Source organism: Lathamus discolor, chromosome 8 (genome assembly GCF_037157495.1).
Source record: "Lathamus discolor isolate bLatDis1 chromosome 8, bLatDis1.hap1, whole genome shotgun sequence".
Lineage (NCBI taxonomy): Eukaryota > Metazoa > Chordata > Aves > Psittaciformes > Psittacidae > Lathamus > Lathamus discolor.
The window spans coordinates 17,953,743-17,971,620 of NC_088891.1; the positions used below are offsets into that span (position 1 = coordinate 17,953,743).

Here is a 17,878-nt window from a genome sequence, read left to right on the forward strand (position 1 = left end):
ATATAATATAAAAGGTATAGGAAATGACTTTATTGCCAGACAGTAAAAAGAAACAAATCCAAACCACAAAAAAAAGCCCCAAACTTGAAAACCTCTCTTTCACTTCATGTTGCAGCACCTAGCTGAAATTCATCCCTACAGGTCATCTGAAAGCACGCTCTACCTCAGCACCTCATTCCTACAGATCATCTGAACAAGATCTAATTCTGCAGTTGTTCTTATGCTGGATATATACTTAGGGACTAGACAAGAGACCCTCCTTGTCTCTGAACAGCCTGATCACTTCAAGAAGATGCACCTGGTTAAGGAAATGAGCAGAAAGGGAAAAGAATGTTGCCAAACTCAAGACAGCAAAGCCCTGGAACAGCCAGCAGCATGGGCAGCTGGAGAGAAAACAGCAATGAAAAACCCTGGATGAAAAACAAGAGCAAAGACAGAAGGACGCATGGTAAAATGGAATGGAACACTTGAGGAAAGCGGGAAAAGCAGTGGAAACTTATTGGCCTTGACATCCATCTTCATTTAAGCAAGAATGGGAATTCCTTATCAAACAATCTCTCTTGTGTCCTCTTGAGTGCTTGATCCAAGTGGTAAAGAAAGTTGTTCATTATCTCAGCTGGAATTTGTAGTGCCATCCATGAGTTCAATTTCAGCTAGCAGCCCAAACTGCAAAGACATGCATTTCCAAAAAAAAAAAATCTTTCTATAGAATCCTACTGCTTCTTCAGACTATTTTAAATAGCAATCCACTTTGTTGCACCTAATCACATATAAAGTGAGAAAGTAAAGTAGCTACTGTTCACAGTTCAAGCTGGAAGTTTATAAATAACAATGAGGAAGTACAGAACCGAATCAAGGAGAAGACTGGAGCCAGAAACATGTCGTCAGAACTAGCTCCAATTCTTCATCTCCAAATAGGCCTGTGGTACCATCTAAACATGCATTGAGAGTAGACTAACAGGAAATCTCATTTCAACTATGACTTAACAGGCAAGACACATACAACTATCCCTTACATGCCAGAAACCAAGCTGAAGAAACGATCTTCTGTAGTACTCCCATACCCCAATAGCTTTTTTCACACAGTGTCAGTGACACATGGCAAACCAATAACATATGAAGTATTTTAGAAGCAACAACATTTAAAATCATAGCACAAATAACTGCATATAAAAATTTATTTTCTTCTTTAAAAAAACATGGGCTTGCAATACATACATCCCAGACAGCTAATTTAGTTAATGTTTGAGCAGAGCTTTCTAGAAAATAGGTAATATCACAGAGTTAAAGCTTGTACCACATTTGTTCCACCACAGCGAACCAGATTAATAGCCATTTGAATACAACAGCAATAAAATCATATTGCAGATGCACTCTGAAGATTCTCTGTTCTGCAGCCTACTTTGAAACATCTTAAGCTTTGTAGTTTTGACAAGATCATAGGCACAGGTTAAGGGTACATTTACAGAGTTCACCAGCCCTTCAGTATAATCAGAGTTTCAAAATCAAGGCCTGGTTCTCATGATTGCTCCACTTACTGAATAGATCTATGCAAGAAAATTGCCACTTTTAGTCTTTGAGTTTGTATCTATAGCTCTTCTCTACTAAAAAATTAAGTAAAAAAAAACCCCCACAAAACCCCAGAACAGAAACCATTCTTTCCAAGTAAAATTGGGAAGAGCAAGTTTTCATGAGTATTTTTAAAGACACTTCATTTCTTACTCGAGTGCCATAGACTGTCAGCAAGAGCTCTCAGTTCAGTCATCACTGAGCTCAAATGTGTTTGCTCATAAAATCCTTGAGCCAGACAGTTACTGATGTACGTGCCCACTGTTAAGAATGGAACTTTTCTCAATGAAGTTCATGGCATTATTCCTACCATTAAGAACTAGGCACGTACTTTAAGTGTGCTTAAATATCTTGCTAAACTGAATACTAATAGTCTTCAGGAAGAGAAACTGCAGCAAAAGTATTAAACCAGAAGTGACTTTGAGCTTAATGAGATGGCACTCTTCCAGAAATAATGGAAATAATTCCACTCTTCCACTGAAATATGGAAAGTTAATTACTTTGATTTAAGCTTTTGATACACAATTCTGTCTAAAACCAGCGTGCTGCTCCTCCTTAAGAAGTCTTTAAGCTACAGCGATACAACCAAAACCATACAGATGCACGTGACAGGTGAATACCATTTTCCATTTTTAAAGTGCAGATTTTCATTTATAGTCTAAGTGACAACATTCTAAATTCCAAGCATTTCCTGACAACAAATAGCCTATTCTTTTCTACATATTCATTCTTATGTTGCTCTAGTGCAATATTTTACAATAGTAAATGGGCAGGGAAGAAATTATAGTAGCTAAATTATGTCCATGTGTGTCTCAATTTTAAGAGAAAGCTGCCTAAAATAAAGGTGTTTTTAATTAGTTTCAATCAGTAACCTAAGTATTTTATTTTGCAAAATACTAGAACCACAATTACTACAACCTCTCTGTAAACCATAAACTTAAGAGTGCAAATCAGATAACCACTTAATTTTAGAATCCATTTACAAGAATGCCTGACATGAAAAATAGGCAGAAAAGAAAATTTAGAGTGTGATTTTTAAATTTAAATGTGTATTTTAGGATAATGAAATCCATAGTTCTAGAAAGAGGCACAGCTTCTTAAAGTGTTTATGGCTATTACCTTCAAAGGAAGACCTCAAATATTTTATCTTTTCTTTCTACACTATGTTTCCATGTAACTTTAGGGATAAAATTGCATACCAAAGGTCAAACCCGACAAATCCTGTCATTATCAAGATAGTATTTGTGGTTTCTTCAACCGCAATGATGCCTGCTTCACCAGCTTCTGTTGCTTTCTTGTTGCCTGGGCTTCCTGAATGGCACAACAAATCCTCTGTAAAGCAACATATTGACAGAAAGGAAATTAAACCACACAGTTTTCTTCCATAGGATATGACTAAGAGAAGCTAATTCAACAAACGTTCAAACCTACATACTCACTGGCTAGTTTAAGTTAGATACACAGCTTCTGATTCACATGCATAATATTCAACCCAGAAAAAACTTCAGTGATACTGTCAATTCTTCAGGTCTTAGAATTATTTTCCTTTAATAAGTCTTAATATACAAAACTTAAGACACTGCAATTTCAACCTTAAACTATTATTGCATATAGGCTCTGGAATGCTCTAGACTATCTTATCTCATTATTTTCCTTGTTAACTCATTCTTCAACATGAAAGCACGGTGAACGTTCCTCAGGCAGAGCAGCCTATTCTATAACGCGTCTCTGAACATTACCATCTCTTTCACATGCTGAGTTGCAAGAACTGTTAACAATATCAAAAGGAAAGAAGATTAAAAAAAAATAAAAAAAAGATACCCTGGCTGTAGCTTCATCCTGAAGCTGAAGTGTCTTTACACATTCCTGACTTGTACCGTCCTTCCTCTGGAACATCTTATGATCCTGTTGCAGAGGGGAACAAAAATGTACTTCAGGTGACTCACAAAACAAGAATGCAGAATATGATACTTAAATGGCTTGAATATCAACTTCAGGTTACATTTCCATGTGGCCCCTGTCCAATCCCAACATACACTTTCAAGAAAACCTAGTAAATCCTGTCTCATAGTTCCATAGTTAGCAGTTAGAACCATAAAGTAAGTTAAGAGCATGTTTGGACCTTGTCCTAGTTTTGGCTGGGATAGAGTTAATTTTCCTCCTAGCAGTAGTGCAGAGCTGTGTTTTGGCTTTAGTCCAAGAACAATGCTGATAGCACACCCATGTTACAGCTGTTCCTTGGTAGCACTTACTCTGATCAAGGACTTAACAGCCTCTCATGCTCTGCCAGTGAGGAGGAGCACGTGAAGCTGGTAGCACACAGAGACAGGACACCTGACCCACACTAGCCAAAGAGGTATTCTATACCACAGCACATCATGCCCAGTATATAAACTGGGGGGAGGCACCCAGAAGAGACCAATCATTGTCCAGTGCTGCTTATCGGTTGGCAGGTGGTGAGCAGCTGTATTGTGCAACACTTATGTTTTCCGAATTTCAATTTCTCTTTTCATTGTTGATCCCTATTATTAGCAGTAGTATTGTTGGCATTATTTCTATTATCACTATATTTTACTTTATTTCAATTATTAAACTTTTCTTATCTCAATATGTGGGGTTTATATTCTTACCATTCTCCTCCCCATCCCACCTGAGGGATCCATGACAGACCTCTAAATAATGTTAAATTAAAAATGTTTACATGTTTTTCTTACCAAAACAGTTATTTTTAAAACATTTGCTTCGTAACAGGGACAGCGGGTAAAGTCTTCAAATAAGTACTCCCACTCTGTTGTTAAATGGCCTAAGATTTCCATTTCTTTTACATGTATCAGTCTCCTGTTTGGAAGAAAACTGTTAATACTCAATTTCTCCCTGGGATTAGAACTTGCAAAAAAAAAATAAAACAAAATGAAGAAATTTCTTTGAGAAGGTATTTATCTGGACTGAAAGTACCCACTCAGTCACAGCAGAACTGTATTTCCTTAATTTATGTTCTGAGATAATAACTTGGTCCTTAAGACTCACAGATGATCTATGGTATCGCATAGTATGTGCAGCCAACTTAATCAAAATGCACCCAGCCCTCCAAATCCAAACATTTTGCCAAAATTGAATACTAGACATTCATCAGTTAATTCAAACCAGTACCTTGAAGTCAGCCTTTACCAGATGAAAGTAGTCAAACAGCTACATGCTAGGTCCACAGTGACACAACTACTACTAGACTGACAGAACATCAGTTGCTACTACATACAGTTGCTAGCTCCCTGCCTTTCAATTACTCCAAAGCTCCAATGTCAGCCTGCACACTAAAACAAAAACAGGTGGCAGTTTTGATGAGTTTAATATTAATTTTCAGACCTGTACAAAAACTAAAGTCACAATTTACAGTATCCTTTAATTAATAAGATTGTAAATTTGCATTATAAAAATGTTGGTTTGACTGTAAAAACTGCCTACAAGCTTATGTGAAAAGTTAGAAACAATGACATCCATCATATGATAAAGGGTCACTGGCCTCAGAGTAAATTGTCTTCCTGATGATCTAGTATTGACAACATTACCGTATTACATTTTCCATACAAGAAACAAAATTAACTTTAAAAAAGAAAAAAACAAGAAGAAAATGGATAAGGAAAGTAAATATGCAGAGAATAGCAATCAGTTTAAACCTAGCAGATGTCTAATCCCCAAGCTGAAATGCAGACAAGCCCTTAGAGAAAGTCTTCAAGAATTAATACCTATTGGTAACAATAAGGCTTGCTCTTCTGCCTCTTGGAAGTGCACAGTGGTATCGATAGCTCTCTTTTTCCAGCTTTCTGATGTGCAATTTCTGAAACAGAAATAGAAATTAATTTTTGGCCTGTAAAAAGAAAACTCAAAGCAGGGTTTTCAATTCAAAAGCCTTTTTAAAAAGTTATCTCATTGAACTGGTTCTTTGAATACAGTCTCTCAAAGTGTTCTCGCTCATGAAGCTGAGTCACTGAAAGGTCTGATCTGTCCCACTCAAAAGGTGGAACATTGACACTGCAGGATGAGACCATTTTTTCAGCTTTAATTTCCTTTCTGTGCTAATAATTGTCTAGTAACATTCACACTGTTACACCCCATGCTGCAGACTTGCCTCAAGAGTGAAAATCCTGCAACAGCACCTTTAAAAGGAGGCAGCACATGACCCAGATCCTTAGAAATAATCTAACAAGTTACCAATACTCGATTTACCTCCAGATCAGGCATCTGAAGTACTGCATGGACAAGTCTATTCAACATCCAAAATACGAAGGCATATGAAAGTACAGATCAAATTACCCAGCACATTTCTGTTAGACAATGACAACTCAAGTGACAAACTATGAATATAGACTGCTGGAAAGAAGATGTGCACACCAGAACTTTGCCTCATCCAGCCAGTGAAAGCATCTGGATTCCATGTATGCTCAAGCAGTTTTGAACAAACACAGGGCTCCAGCACAGTAGTCGCAAAAGCTGAGTCAGGGGCACTAAGGCAGTTACATTCTTTGACCACCATGAGCTAATTAAAACTTACCATCTATTGCTAAAATAAAGAGCTTCCAGCTTTCATCACAGAGCTATCACCTGAGATGCTGAACTTTAACCTATGGTCCATGCATCTCAAACATATACTCTACCATCTACCAATAAATTTCTCAAGTTATTTCTGATAAACGAGTGAGAACCAACTGAAGAGGAAGGGCTGAAAATTCAGTATCTTTTTAGTTATTCCTTGTAAAGATGCATTTCCTTCTGTATTTCAGAGCTGGATCAATAAAACTGGCAAGATGAAAACAGAAGCACAACTTGACTCCACATTTATCTACGATCAACCTATCATATAGAGTTTAAGAACTGTACACAGTTTAAGTAACCAAAATTACAAGATCTTTTATCAACTCAGATTACAACAGAATTAAAAGATGCTCCAACATGTATTTATGTTTGCATTTTATTTTCACATATTTAAAATTTCAATAACTGTCTCAAAGCATCACCATACATTGCAACCAACCCCAAAAATCCTTTAAGATCAAAAGTGGATTCATATTCATGAGTTTTAATGAACAGCATAGTATTTTCCTGGGTTTGTTCCCTAGTGATGCAGTGATTGAAAAACATTTTAATTCAGCGTTTTACAGCAACCAAAAATAGAGGGTCCACATCTTCTATAAAAAAATATCACTTTGACCATCTTAAAAACTCCTGAAACTGTTAAATGTACGTGAAAGGGAAAAAAACCCCGAACACCAGAAAGACTGCTTATCTTAAATTCTCTTCTAAACATCAGAAGAAAGATGGCAGCATATGAATAAAATCGAAGTATTAACTCATGCTTTATACCTGAACATTTTAGAATCATAGAATAGTTAGGGTTGGAAAGGACCTCAAGATCATCTAGTTCCAACCCCCCTGCCATGGGCAGGGACAATCAAGTGTAAACTAAAGAAATACAAAATCCACCAACATGTAAGACTGGAATTCAAAGGCTGCAATCCATGTTCTGAATCCTTTTGTTAGCTATGCAGTAACGAGATGCGCCTCATATTAAAACAGATTTATTCATAAGCATGATCCTCTATTTCAACTCAAAGCTTGGTTAGAAAGCCTGTTTCTCATAACTCAGTAACAATCCTGATCATATTTTTAGACTTCATATGCAGTATGTTGGTGGAGTAAGAGTTCCCACAGAGCTCTGTACCTAAGAGATGCAATATTTCTCAGCACTATTCTCAATACACCTCACAGACATCAGCACAATAACACTATGTAAAAAGGGGATTGCTCTTGATGCAAATTACTCCATGATCTGCACACTCTAAAAATTCAAGCATCTTTATCAAAAGCTTTTACTTTTTTATGACTACTACAGCACTTGAGAGAAGTTCAGCTCACTCTTATTTTACGTGGAAGTGAAAGAACCAGTGCTAATTTACACAGCAGAAAGCTACTCAACCAGAAACAGATTCTGCAGTTTCTAGCATAGTATTCTCTCCTGCCACATAGCACTGTCTCACCACCAGGTCTCAATTATTCATGAAGTGTTCTGCATTCTTTATAAAGCTCCATGCTTTAACTGGGAAATGAAGCAAAGCAATGCCATAGACATTGAATAATGTATGAACTGCACCATGTCAGACTCTAAGTGCTGGGCTTAGAAGACAGTCTCCTCACCATAGCAGGCATCAATACCTGCGTATTAAAAGGCAAAGACTAACAAAGCCAAAGGCATTCATTACAGTTCTAGCAAATCTCATCACTCCTCATACAAAGATTAAGACTCATGAGAACTTATTCCCTGCACAACTGTTCTCCTCAAGGTGCCCTGTATGTTCATTATTTCTCCAGCTATATGTACTGTGCATTTATGTATCATAAAATACATTCTGTACTACAAAGCCTAACTGCATGAGCTAGAGACAGGGCCTGAAAGACCTGACTTTCCAGATGTTGAATTGACTGAACAGACCCCTATGTATAAGCCCAAATACATTAGATCCAGCACTTTGGGGAAAATGCACTGCATAAACAAGTTTACACAAGTGCATTGACCTACTCCATCTGGCTACTGTCCTCATCCTGCACACAAAACACCTTCTGAGTGGAAATGAGCAACTTGGGTTTGAAAACCTGTGCATATGCTCCTCCTAAGATAAGCTGCAGTATCTGTCAATGTCTGTATTGCACATACTAGCGAGTATTTAAGTGAAATTATTTAAGTGAATTTTTTCTTCAACCACCTGATAGTATTGAGCCATCCATTCCTTAAGGAAACCTTAAAAGGTTTCACCCTTGTAAGCACATATTTTAAAGGGACACATGCATTAAAGTTGGTTAAGAAAGAGATGAGATGGTGGAGATTCTGGTTAAGCTACTCCTAACACTGGGCCAGAACTCGATCCAAAAAAATCAACACCACTAGTACCTGTAAGTTGAGTTACTTGAAAATAAATTTGTAAATATATGAAACTGAATTCTAACTTGTCTTCCTTGTTAAATATCCTATTTCCTGTAAAGACACTGTCCCTCCCTGGCTTGTAATTTACTTCAGAAAACAAAACCTTCCCAACACTAACGTCTTGCATAATAATCAAAATTAGATAGTTTAAAAAAAAAAAAAAAAACACAACAAAACCCAAACAAACCTGTATTCAATTAACTGACTTTTGAAAAGAAGAAACTGTATGTAGTGAAATATAAAAAGGATTCATTATTGTTTAGCATGCAATTCCAATCTACACCATTCAGATCCAAGAAAAATACAAGTACTAAACATGCAGGAACAACATAATATCTATTTCTCAGTGTTACTTGTGATAACTGTTTCTTTTTGACAGATGCAAAAAATATAGTGCAAAGAATAAAAGTATCTCATTACATGAAGAACTTTGGTCAGCTCAGTATGTCACAATGACTTCATTTCATCTAGTCAACTGCAATCAAAATTCACTAAATGATTTATTTTCTTAAGCAATTCTAAATTATATAAGTTGAGTATTCACATTAGGCTTTAGCAGAGAGATGTCTCTGCTCAACTACTTTTTTGTGTATCACAGGCAACCAATTTGCTGAGAACAGCTTGTTAATTTATAAGATGGGGTATTAGAAATCACATTTATGTCAGCACTTAATTTAGAAACAGATATTTATATATCTGTTGTATATATAATGTAAATTCATGTTAACAGCTGAAAATTTACATTTCAGTATGTCGAACAAGAAAGCCTCAGAAGACTCTCGGAATGAAACCAGAGTCAACTGAGCTGGCTGTATCTTTTAATTGACAAAATTTCGTAACAAAGTAGTAATAGTAGCTTGAAGTCTTGAAGTGATAGTGGATCACCACACACATAAATGGCAGGCCTATGGCATATTACAGAAGATACAAATTCAAGTTTTCTTAGCATTTAGATGGAAACAGTATTTCTATACCATGAAATTATAAGCATTTTCACAGATGATAATGCCATTCAATATCACTATTTGAAGTTTTAGCCGAGTATCAAAATGTTGCTTTCTCCCTTCATCCACAGCCCTAGCTGTAGGAGAACACTAATGAACAGCGTCTACCCTACCATGGTTTGGGTTTTTTCCCCAAGTGCCTTTTGCTGCTGCCATTCATAAGGAGCTACAAGTCCTTAGAAAAACAAATATCTAGTCTTAACTGGAGATGGTTAGTTCAAGTTTATTTGTTTTTCTTAGGCTGGAGAACATGAAACTCTTTTATTCAACTGCTATACAGAAAAGACAGGAATGAAGTAGCGAGGACATGTTAAATGCAATCATGCCCTTAATCTAAACACTTAAGGCAGAGAAAAGACCGTGACAAAAATAAAGAAGAAATATGGAAAAGGTTTACTCCATTATTCCAGTTCTTGCTGCGTATGCCAGGAGAGAAAGAAAGAACAGTAACATTAGAAACAGAACAGGAAACAAGGATTAAAAGAACATCTAGAAAGAAGTAGCAAATATGAACATTTTCGTCTTTCATTGTTGGTGTAGACAGTTCTTTCACTTTTTAGCAACAAAACAAGCATTTTAAGATAAGTTTTGAGAACATGATAGCTGAAATATAAATTAACTGGATTACCATTGGAAAGAACTATTATTCATCCTCTATATGTTAGCCAGATCCAGATGTAAAAGCAAGTGCAACATCCACACAATGCATGTAGCTATGACACGTTGCTATTAAGAACAACATAAGGCAACACAAAAGGTAGTATTTTGAGAATTCATGTTGATTTTTTCAACTGATGATACCACCAAAAAAAAACAACCAAAAGCCAAAACCAAAAACATACAAACCAAATTTCAGTAGTTGTATTTAAGCTCTATGTCTCATTTAAAAGTTGTTTAGTTTATAAACCAATCTCAGATTTGTTATAAAGCAAAACATTAGAACTGAGTACTTAAGTGGTTTTGTTGCCACATACCCAAATCATAATCTTAGTAATTCTTAATAGCACTACCTCCTTCCAGATAATGAGACATGCTATTACAGAACATAATGGGCAGAAGATCATTTAACAACAAAACTGTAGGTTTTGTTGTAGGGGCAAATTTTCACTACAGGTAACGACTGCCACAGGTTCCTGGCAGCTTTATTTTTTTTGTAACATAATCCTTATGGAACCCTATGGTTAGAGCATTTTAACTGTATTTACAATGCAAGTCATACCTCAAATAAATCATAACCCTCAGCTTCCACCCTATCGTATGGTCGGATGATGCCATCTTCACGAATGAAACGTGGAGGACGGAGGTTGGATACTTCTTCAGTTGATTCTGCCACCCTGCAATAGACAATAATTCTGAGTTTCAACAATACGACTTAAAAGTCCCCCTTTCACTTGCCACGCAACCCTCTTGCGCTTCCTAGGTACTCTACAGGTGCAGATAGTAAAAACACACTGCTACTAATAAATCCAAAGTAACATTGGTCAACTAGGCAGCTACAGAATAGTTTGTAGAAGTTTACTCCCAACCATGGATAATTTACTAAGGGTTCTCATGTTTATTAACACGTTTAACTTCCCTTTAAAACACAAGAAGCCCACAATGCGCACTGCTAACCGAATTTAAAACCAGCAATTGCAGTGGTTGATTTTGTTAGAGCACAAGTGTAAGTGCCATCTAACTATCTGCATTCAGCACTGCACAAACTTAACCTAAAACGTTTACACAAGATCTTTTGGTTACTTTCTGAGCAGGGGAGGGAATGACAAGAGAAAATTGAGTAGTCACTGATTACCTGCACTCCAACACTGCAAGATGGATTTTGAAGCAGCAATTCCCAGATCATCATAAAATACATTCATTAGAGGCTACTTCACATCTCTCAACCCCATCTATCCTAGTTCATATTGTACTTACTACAAACAGTTGTGTGTTATTACTGGACCACTTTACCACCTGGTACCCAGTATATGGAGATTAAGTACTTCATAAGTTCCTCCTGACATTTTACCTTTGAATTCCCTGGAAGGTACTGCTTGCCATATCCACAATGCCTCCTGTTGGGCGGGCTACCACTCCTACAAGCCCCTTTCCAATGCCTTTAAAGAATCCAGCTGCACCTTCTTTTTTAGCTCCTTTAAAAAAAAAAAAAAAAGAGAGAAAAAAGAAAAAAGAACATAAATAGTTTTAAAAACATAAAGCATGGAATAAAACCATTACTGCTCCAGGCTGCACTAGAACTGGTCTGTATGGGAAACAGCCCACAGCACTTCATTATGTACAATCCACTTACAAAAAAACCCTTCTCCATGAGAAGTCACATAGCTTCCTTGTCTGTTCAAACACACGGCTATTCACTTAACACCTTACCAGCCTCTGAAACCAGTATAACTAAGATGTTAACTCCTTCCCACTGGAAGCCCACTTTCACTTCGGACTGCAGACCAAAATACCAATTTTTATAGGCGGATAGGTAGAAAATAATAACAAAATAATCTAAAGATTCTAAGAACGCACAGGTACAATGGAAGTCAACTATTTCTATCTCAAAATTACATCTTTCTGCACGTATGTAACTATAGAAAAGCCAAGACAATGTTTAGAAAGCATGTCTGCCCATCCACCAGTGAGAGAAGGACTACGTCTCAAAGTGTCTCCCAATAAAGATAAAATACAATACAGTTACAAATAACTTCTAAGATTTAAATCACTTTGACATGAATTTTAATAAGAGGCATTTTATCTTGGATTTCTTCATCATCTGTCATACTGATAAAGTGACTGTGTTCACAAAAACATATACTGATCTCAGACATGAAATCAAACATGCTTTTATAGATTGCTCCAACCTTTGGAGTCTCCAAAAACCTTCTCACTTGTTGCTTTTTAATTTATTTTTTTTTTGTAGCTTTTTCTGTCTTTAAACAGTAAATTGGGTACTACAGCAGACCTAACAAAATATATCATGAAGATACATTCACCTTTCCTTAATTCATACCAAAGCTGAAAAGGCGGTAAGCCAGTAACAGCTAGGAACAGATTCAAGTAAAGCATCTCATAAGGTCACATTTGAATTAGAAATATAAAGATGATCTTGCTATGTCTTACCCACACTTGGTTTAATATTTCTTGAAATTACCAAGTAAATTACAATGTATTGGGAAACCATTCAAGCAGTGCTGTGCAGCCTTAGTGCTTACCTTCTACAGGCTTCGTGATTATGCCAGTCACACCTCCAACGACACCCTAAAATGAAGGGACCCATAAATGAATTATGCTCCTACATAGAAACAGGAATGCTGTAAATCCAACTAGGCAACCAGTTGTCTCTCATCCTTCATTTTAGAACTTTATGATGAAGTTCAACATCAGAAACACTATTTGCCTGGGGTTTTTGCTTTTGTTCTTTTTTACTTTAACATGATGGAAAGAAGAGAGGGAGAAAATCTAAAATGGGTGAATCAACATTTATGCTAGCAAGAAAGACCAACAGATGTTTTGTACAGCAATCAGTCTTGCAATAATTAAGAAAGTCACTATTTCACTTTCAGAACTAACAGGAAACTGCAAGAATTCCAGTCACGAGTGAGCAATACCACATATTCAAGATAAATTAACATCAAATAACTTCTGAAATACTTTAAAGGTCAAGTATTTTAACGACACTAAGGCAGAAAACTAGAACTCCACTGAGGTAACTTCCAAATTTACAGCAAACAGTATCAGAAACAACTCCACAATGTCTATTACTTATAATTATTTAGAGATATGTTGACTGCTTTGATTTCAAATGGAAAGTAATAGAATTTATTAGAAGACTTAAATGGTATTCAGGTAATACAGATCTCTCAGCAATGGTTTACATGATTAGATACTAAGTAGCTCTTCCCTGTGAGGGTGGTGAGACACTGGCATAGGGTGGCCAGAGGAGCTGTGGCTGCCCCATCCTTGGCAGTGCTCAAGGCCAGGTTGGACAGGGTTTGGAGCAACCTGTGCTAGTGGAATGTGTCCCTGCCTGTGGTAGGGGGTTGGAACTGGATGAGCTTTAAGGTCCCTTCCAACCCGAACCATTCTATGACTTGTGATCCTACTTAACACTTCAACTAGAAATAGATGTGACCTTTCAGCAACCCGAACAGGTTCCTGACTTTGGATTAAAAACAAAAAACAAAAAAACAGGCATTGAACAGCTTCTATTGCAGAAAAATCTCTCCAACCAAACGCAGTACTTAGCTTTATACACATTCCACTTGCTTTACGTTTACTTTAAATCAAGAAAACCTAGCAGTTATTTATAAGACCTCAGCATAGAGAAAGCCATTCACAGTATGCAGCACATGCCCAGAGCTCCTAATTCCAATTGATTTTAATAACAGAACTGACTTAAAAGTAAAATAAGTGCCCAGTTACTTTAATTAGATAAAACATTCATTGAACATGGAAAACTACTTGTTTATTTATATGTCACTGGAAAAATTAGTAATATGTCCTACACTTTTCCTTTCTGAGACCCTACCTTCAATTCCCTCAGTTTGGTAAAAACACTACCTTAAATAATGAAGCTGATAGACTATTCTCAGTCTCCTATAGATCAACTGCCTGTTTGTCTCCTGTACTTAGTTCATGAACTGATAAAGAAAACTTTCTTGCTTGTAATTTTCAAGCATGAGTTAAGGGTTGGCACATCATTATCTTAACTCCAAATTCCTACCCGTAACAAGCCTTTTCCTCCTTTCGCCAGGCTATCACCAAAGTCTTTCGGCTGCCGACCCATTTCCTCTCTTCGTTTTTGCTGAAACTCTTTATCCATAGTAATAGCAGCCAAACCTTTTCCAACAGAACCCGTGATCCTAGACACCACTCCTGCTGCACCACCTGATGGACCAAGTCAGAAAGCAAAAGTCACTGTTTTTCACAATTTAACAGCAAGCAACACACAAGAAACCACAAAGCTCAGTGATTTCCTTCCATACTCAGTTTAGATATTCCAAATTATGCTGTGTAACTACCACACGCTGTCCCTGTGAAAACTCCAAAATCTAGCCTGAAATCCATAAATGCAGCAAAAGGTAACTCTTAAAATCACTTCTGTACATGCTATACAGCATATTGGATGAAATAATATTTTCCATCATTACCATAAACACATAGCTAAATAAAAATATAAGGCAACTGTAACAGTAGTTGCTCTTATGAACAGTTCTTGGGCTTCTCCAGATATTTTAGGGCCATTAGAATTATTCTCCTTATTCATCCACAGCATATTACAAATGCTTCCCAGTTTGCTTGCTCAGTCTGCAAGACAGACATTTAGACAGTCTCAACTAAGATAGGTATGAATGATATATCATGATATTGGCAACAGTAACTGACAAACACTCATCAAAAAATATCACGTAGATATATTAAAAATATAACTTGGCTTCAAAATAAGAAAAAAAAAAGCAGTCCATGAGTTAACCTAATTTATTAAAGCAGTAACAAAGACATACATACCCACTGTGTGCCCAAGAAGACTTCTAACACCAATTACAAAGCCTTCAGCAAATTCTTCAGGTCCTTGAACAGCACCCTAAAAATTAAGTTCATTAGTAATAGCAGAAAACTATACATTTATTAATCTGTCTCAAGAAAAACTAGCAATTCCTTTACACTGACGAAAATAAGGCCATTTGAATAAGTTATTCAAGTTAACATACAGAATTACTGTTTTCTTAGCTGTTTAAGGTGCAGAGTACAGTGGCAACAAAACCACAACTGTACCAGTATATTCAATCAGCCTACTATTCATACACAGTTGAAGGATCAAGAAGTTATACCTGGAATGGCTCATAGAAGAAAGCTTCAACTCCCTCAGACAAGCCTCTGATTAAGCCAAATGGATTTCCAAGAACATCTAACCCAAGTACAAGAACATACATCTGTTTCAGGAACTGAAGAAAGAAAAAAAGAAGGGAAAAACAAAAGCAGTGTTACTATTTATTGTTACACACAGTTCCATGCTAGAAGCCATGGTAAATTTTTTACTTTTCTACCCAAGTAAGGTGTTTAAGTACTCAACTAAGTATTCCTACTAATAAAGACAGGCTTGGGCAAAAGATTCAGTATATGTGTGGATAACTACTAGAATACATTGGTGAACAGAGATATACATAAAAAGAACAGAAGCAATCACTTAGAATTCTTAACACACATTTTCAGGACACTTCTGTATTTCCATTTTCATAATGTGCCACCAGATTCCTACTTCAGCATCATGAAATACAAAACCAGTAGCTTTTAGGGGTATTCACCTTTTCACAGAATCACATAATCCCAAGGGTTGGAAGGGACCTCAAAAGATCATCTAGTCCAACCCCCCTGCAAGAGCAGGGTAACCTACAGTACATCACACAGGAACTTGATCAGGCAGGCCTTGAATATCTCCAATGTAGGAGACTCCACAACCCCACTGGGCAACCTATTCCAGTGCTCTGTCACTCTTACAGTAAAGAAGTTCTTCCTGATGTTAACGTGGAACTTCCTATGCTCCAGTTTACACCCATTGCCCCTTTTTTCTTTCTTATTTTCTGCATTCTGTAGGTCACCTAAAATCTTACACAAAAGCTTGATAAAATAAGCTTACTTGTTCACTATAATGTCTAACAACTCTCTTCATCAGCTGGTCTCTCTTGTAGAACTGATATTTAATTTCAAAGAAAGCAAGTCTGAAAGACAAGTAATCACATGTTAGTTATAGATACCCTTCCTCCTTCTAAACAGTTCTTTTCTTTCAGATAATCCTGAAGCCCTATTCTCTTAAAAATGAGCCCAAGCCCTACCTTCCCTCCACTCCGCCCTTTTCCCAATGGCTGCATACATTTATACTAGAGTCAGTTTAGCATTGACCCACTTATTAAATGCATAGTAGCTTTCTTAAAACCAAACAAACTTCATTAGCTTACTTGAAAATAAGATCATCCACATCTGTTAGAGTAGCTCCAATACTTTTCAACAGCAAATTCAGAGAATGGATGGCTATCATCTCTTCCCCTTTATCTGAATCTTCTCCACCAGAAGCCAGAGACAGACTCAAATGCAGCTGCAGTGACAGAATTAGTAAAACAAGACAAGGGAAGACAAAAAGATACATGCCAGACAGGCTGTGTGGTGCATATACAGTGGTGGAACAGTGATAAGGCGGTTTTACCTGCTCTGAGGAAACGTAAATTTTCAACAAACATGTTTGAACTGACAGTGGTATAACTTCCATAACATTTGTATTTATTACTATTGCCATAGAGAAGGGTCAGATTGCCCTAGCTTTTCTCATATTTGCATCTGTAAACTTTGTGTAAACACAGAGAAATGACATGTTAAATAGGTGGAGCCTAATTTCCAATACAAGTTAAATTTTGAGTTCTGATTTATTTAACTAGCTTGTGTTTATTTTTGCAAATAGTCATGCTTTTGGGGAAATACATCAACTTTAACACTACAAAATGAGATTCCTTAGTGTGGGTAAGACACTCACTTTTCTTAGGGGTGGAGAGGGCATTATCCAGTGGTTTAAAATATTAAGATGAGTCACTGAAGTAAGGTGAAAAAAAAACAGGAAAAAAAGAAGCCCAAGCCCCTTCCTGTACTTAACAGGCAGTAAGTACATCTAGACATTTCACATAAAGATACAAGACAGACTTAAAATTATAACCATTTCTTCAACAACTTCAACCAGACTAGCTAGAGATAATATTAAAATGCCACAATAGTGTCTTGTTCCTATAGCATTTTCCCTGGTTTCACATTCCTAAGTTTACAAGCACAATCCTATAGGAAAAAAAGCAATAATAGGGAAATCTAAGGGTATCCTAGCAGATATCAAGTGAAATAACTAACAAGTTGAAAAAAGTGCTGGAATTTCATCATCTCTATTGAGGTCTATGCCTGTCTTGTATATCTCCAATGAAAAGAAAAGTAAGTGGTTTTTTTTTTTCCTTCAAATTCTTATTCAAGCTGATAGGGGAGCATCATGTTGATTCAGAACAATGAATAGTTACTGATGATCAACCTTTCTTACTCTGAAATATCTAACTGGTTCAAGAGAGACATGCAGACAAGCCCAGGAAAGTGTATTTTACTACAATTTACCACATATCACCTTCAGGTCAGCATTTTATCTAGCTTTCCTCATTATCATACCCATTGAGTCTTCCCACTTAGTGGTGGTTAAGGGTGCATTGGCATTCGTGGGCAACTAAAAGTTTTCCAGCGAAGTATTAAGTTCAAGAGAATGTAAACATTGCCAACATGAAGACCTCAATTATCCAAAGACTGATCTGAAGATGTGTTTAAAAAA

General features: G+C 36.7%; 1 protein-coding gene across 1 annotated transcript in view; it reads right to left on the reverse strand.

The window, feature by feature from the left end:
* Positions 1–1,160: 1,160 nt before the first annotated feature.
* VPS13C (vacuolar protein sorting 13 homolog C) overlaps positions 1,161–17,878 on the reverse strand; it is an 88,363-nt gene continuing 71,645 nt past the window's right edge. Inside the window, exons 72-83 of the mRNA XM_065688086.1 lie at positions 16,488–16,624; positions 16,169–16,250; positions 15,363–15,476; positions 15,040–15,115; positions 14,255–14,418; positions 12,744–12,789; positions 11,555–11,678; positions 10,766–10,880; positions 5,313–5,404; positions 4,284–4,407; positions 3,391–3,474; positions 1,161–2,901 (exon numbers count right to left, since the gene is read on the reverse strand). Of these exons, the coding sequence (XP_065544158.1) occupies positions 2,800–2,901; positions 3,391–3,474; positions 4,284–4,407; positions 5,313–5,404; positions 10,766–10,880; positions 11,555–11,678; positions 12,744–12,789; positions 14,255–14,418; positions 15,040–15,115; positions 15,363–15,476; positions 16,169–16,250; positions 16,488–16,624 (1,260 nt within the window). The 3' untranslated portion in view covers positions 1,161–2,799. The remainder of the gene's footprint in view (positions 2,902–3,390; positions 3,475–4,283; positions 4,408–5,312; positions 5,405–10,765; positions 10,881–11,554; positions 11,679–12,743; positions 12,790–14,254; positions 14,419–15,039; positions 15,116–15,362; positions 15,477–16,168; positions 16,251–16,487; positions 16,625–17,878) is intronic.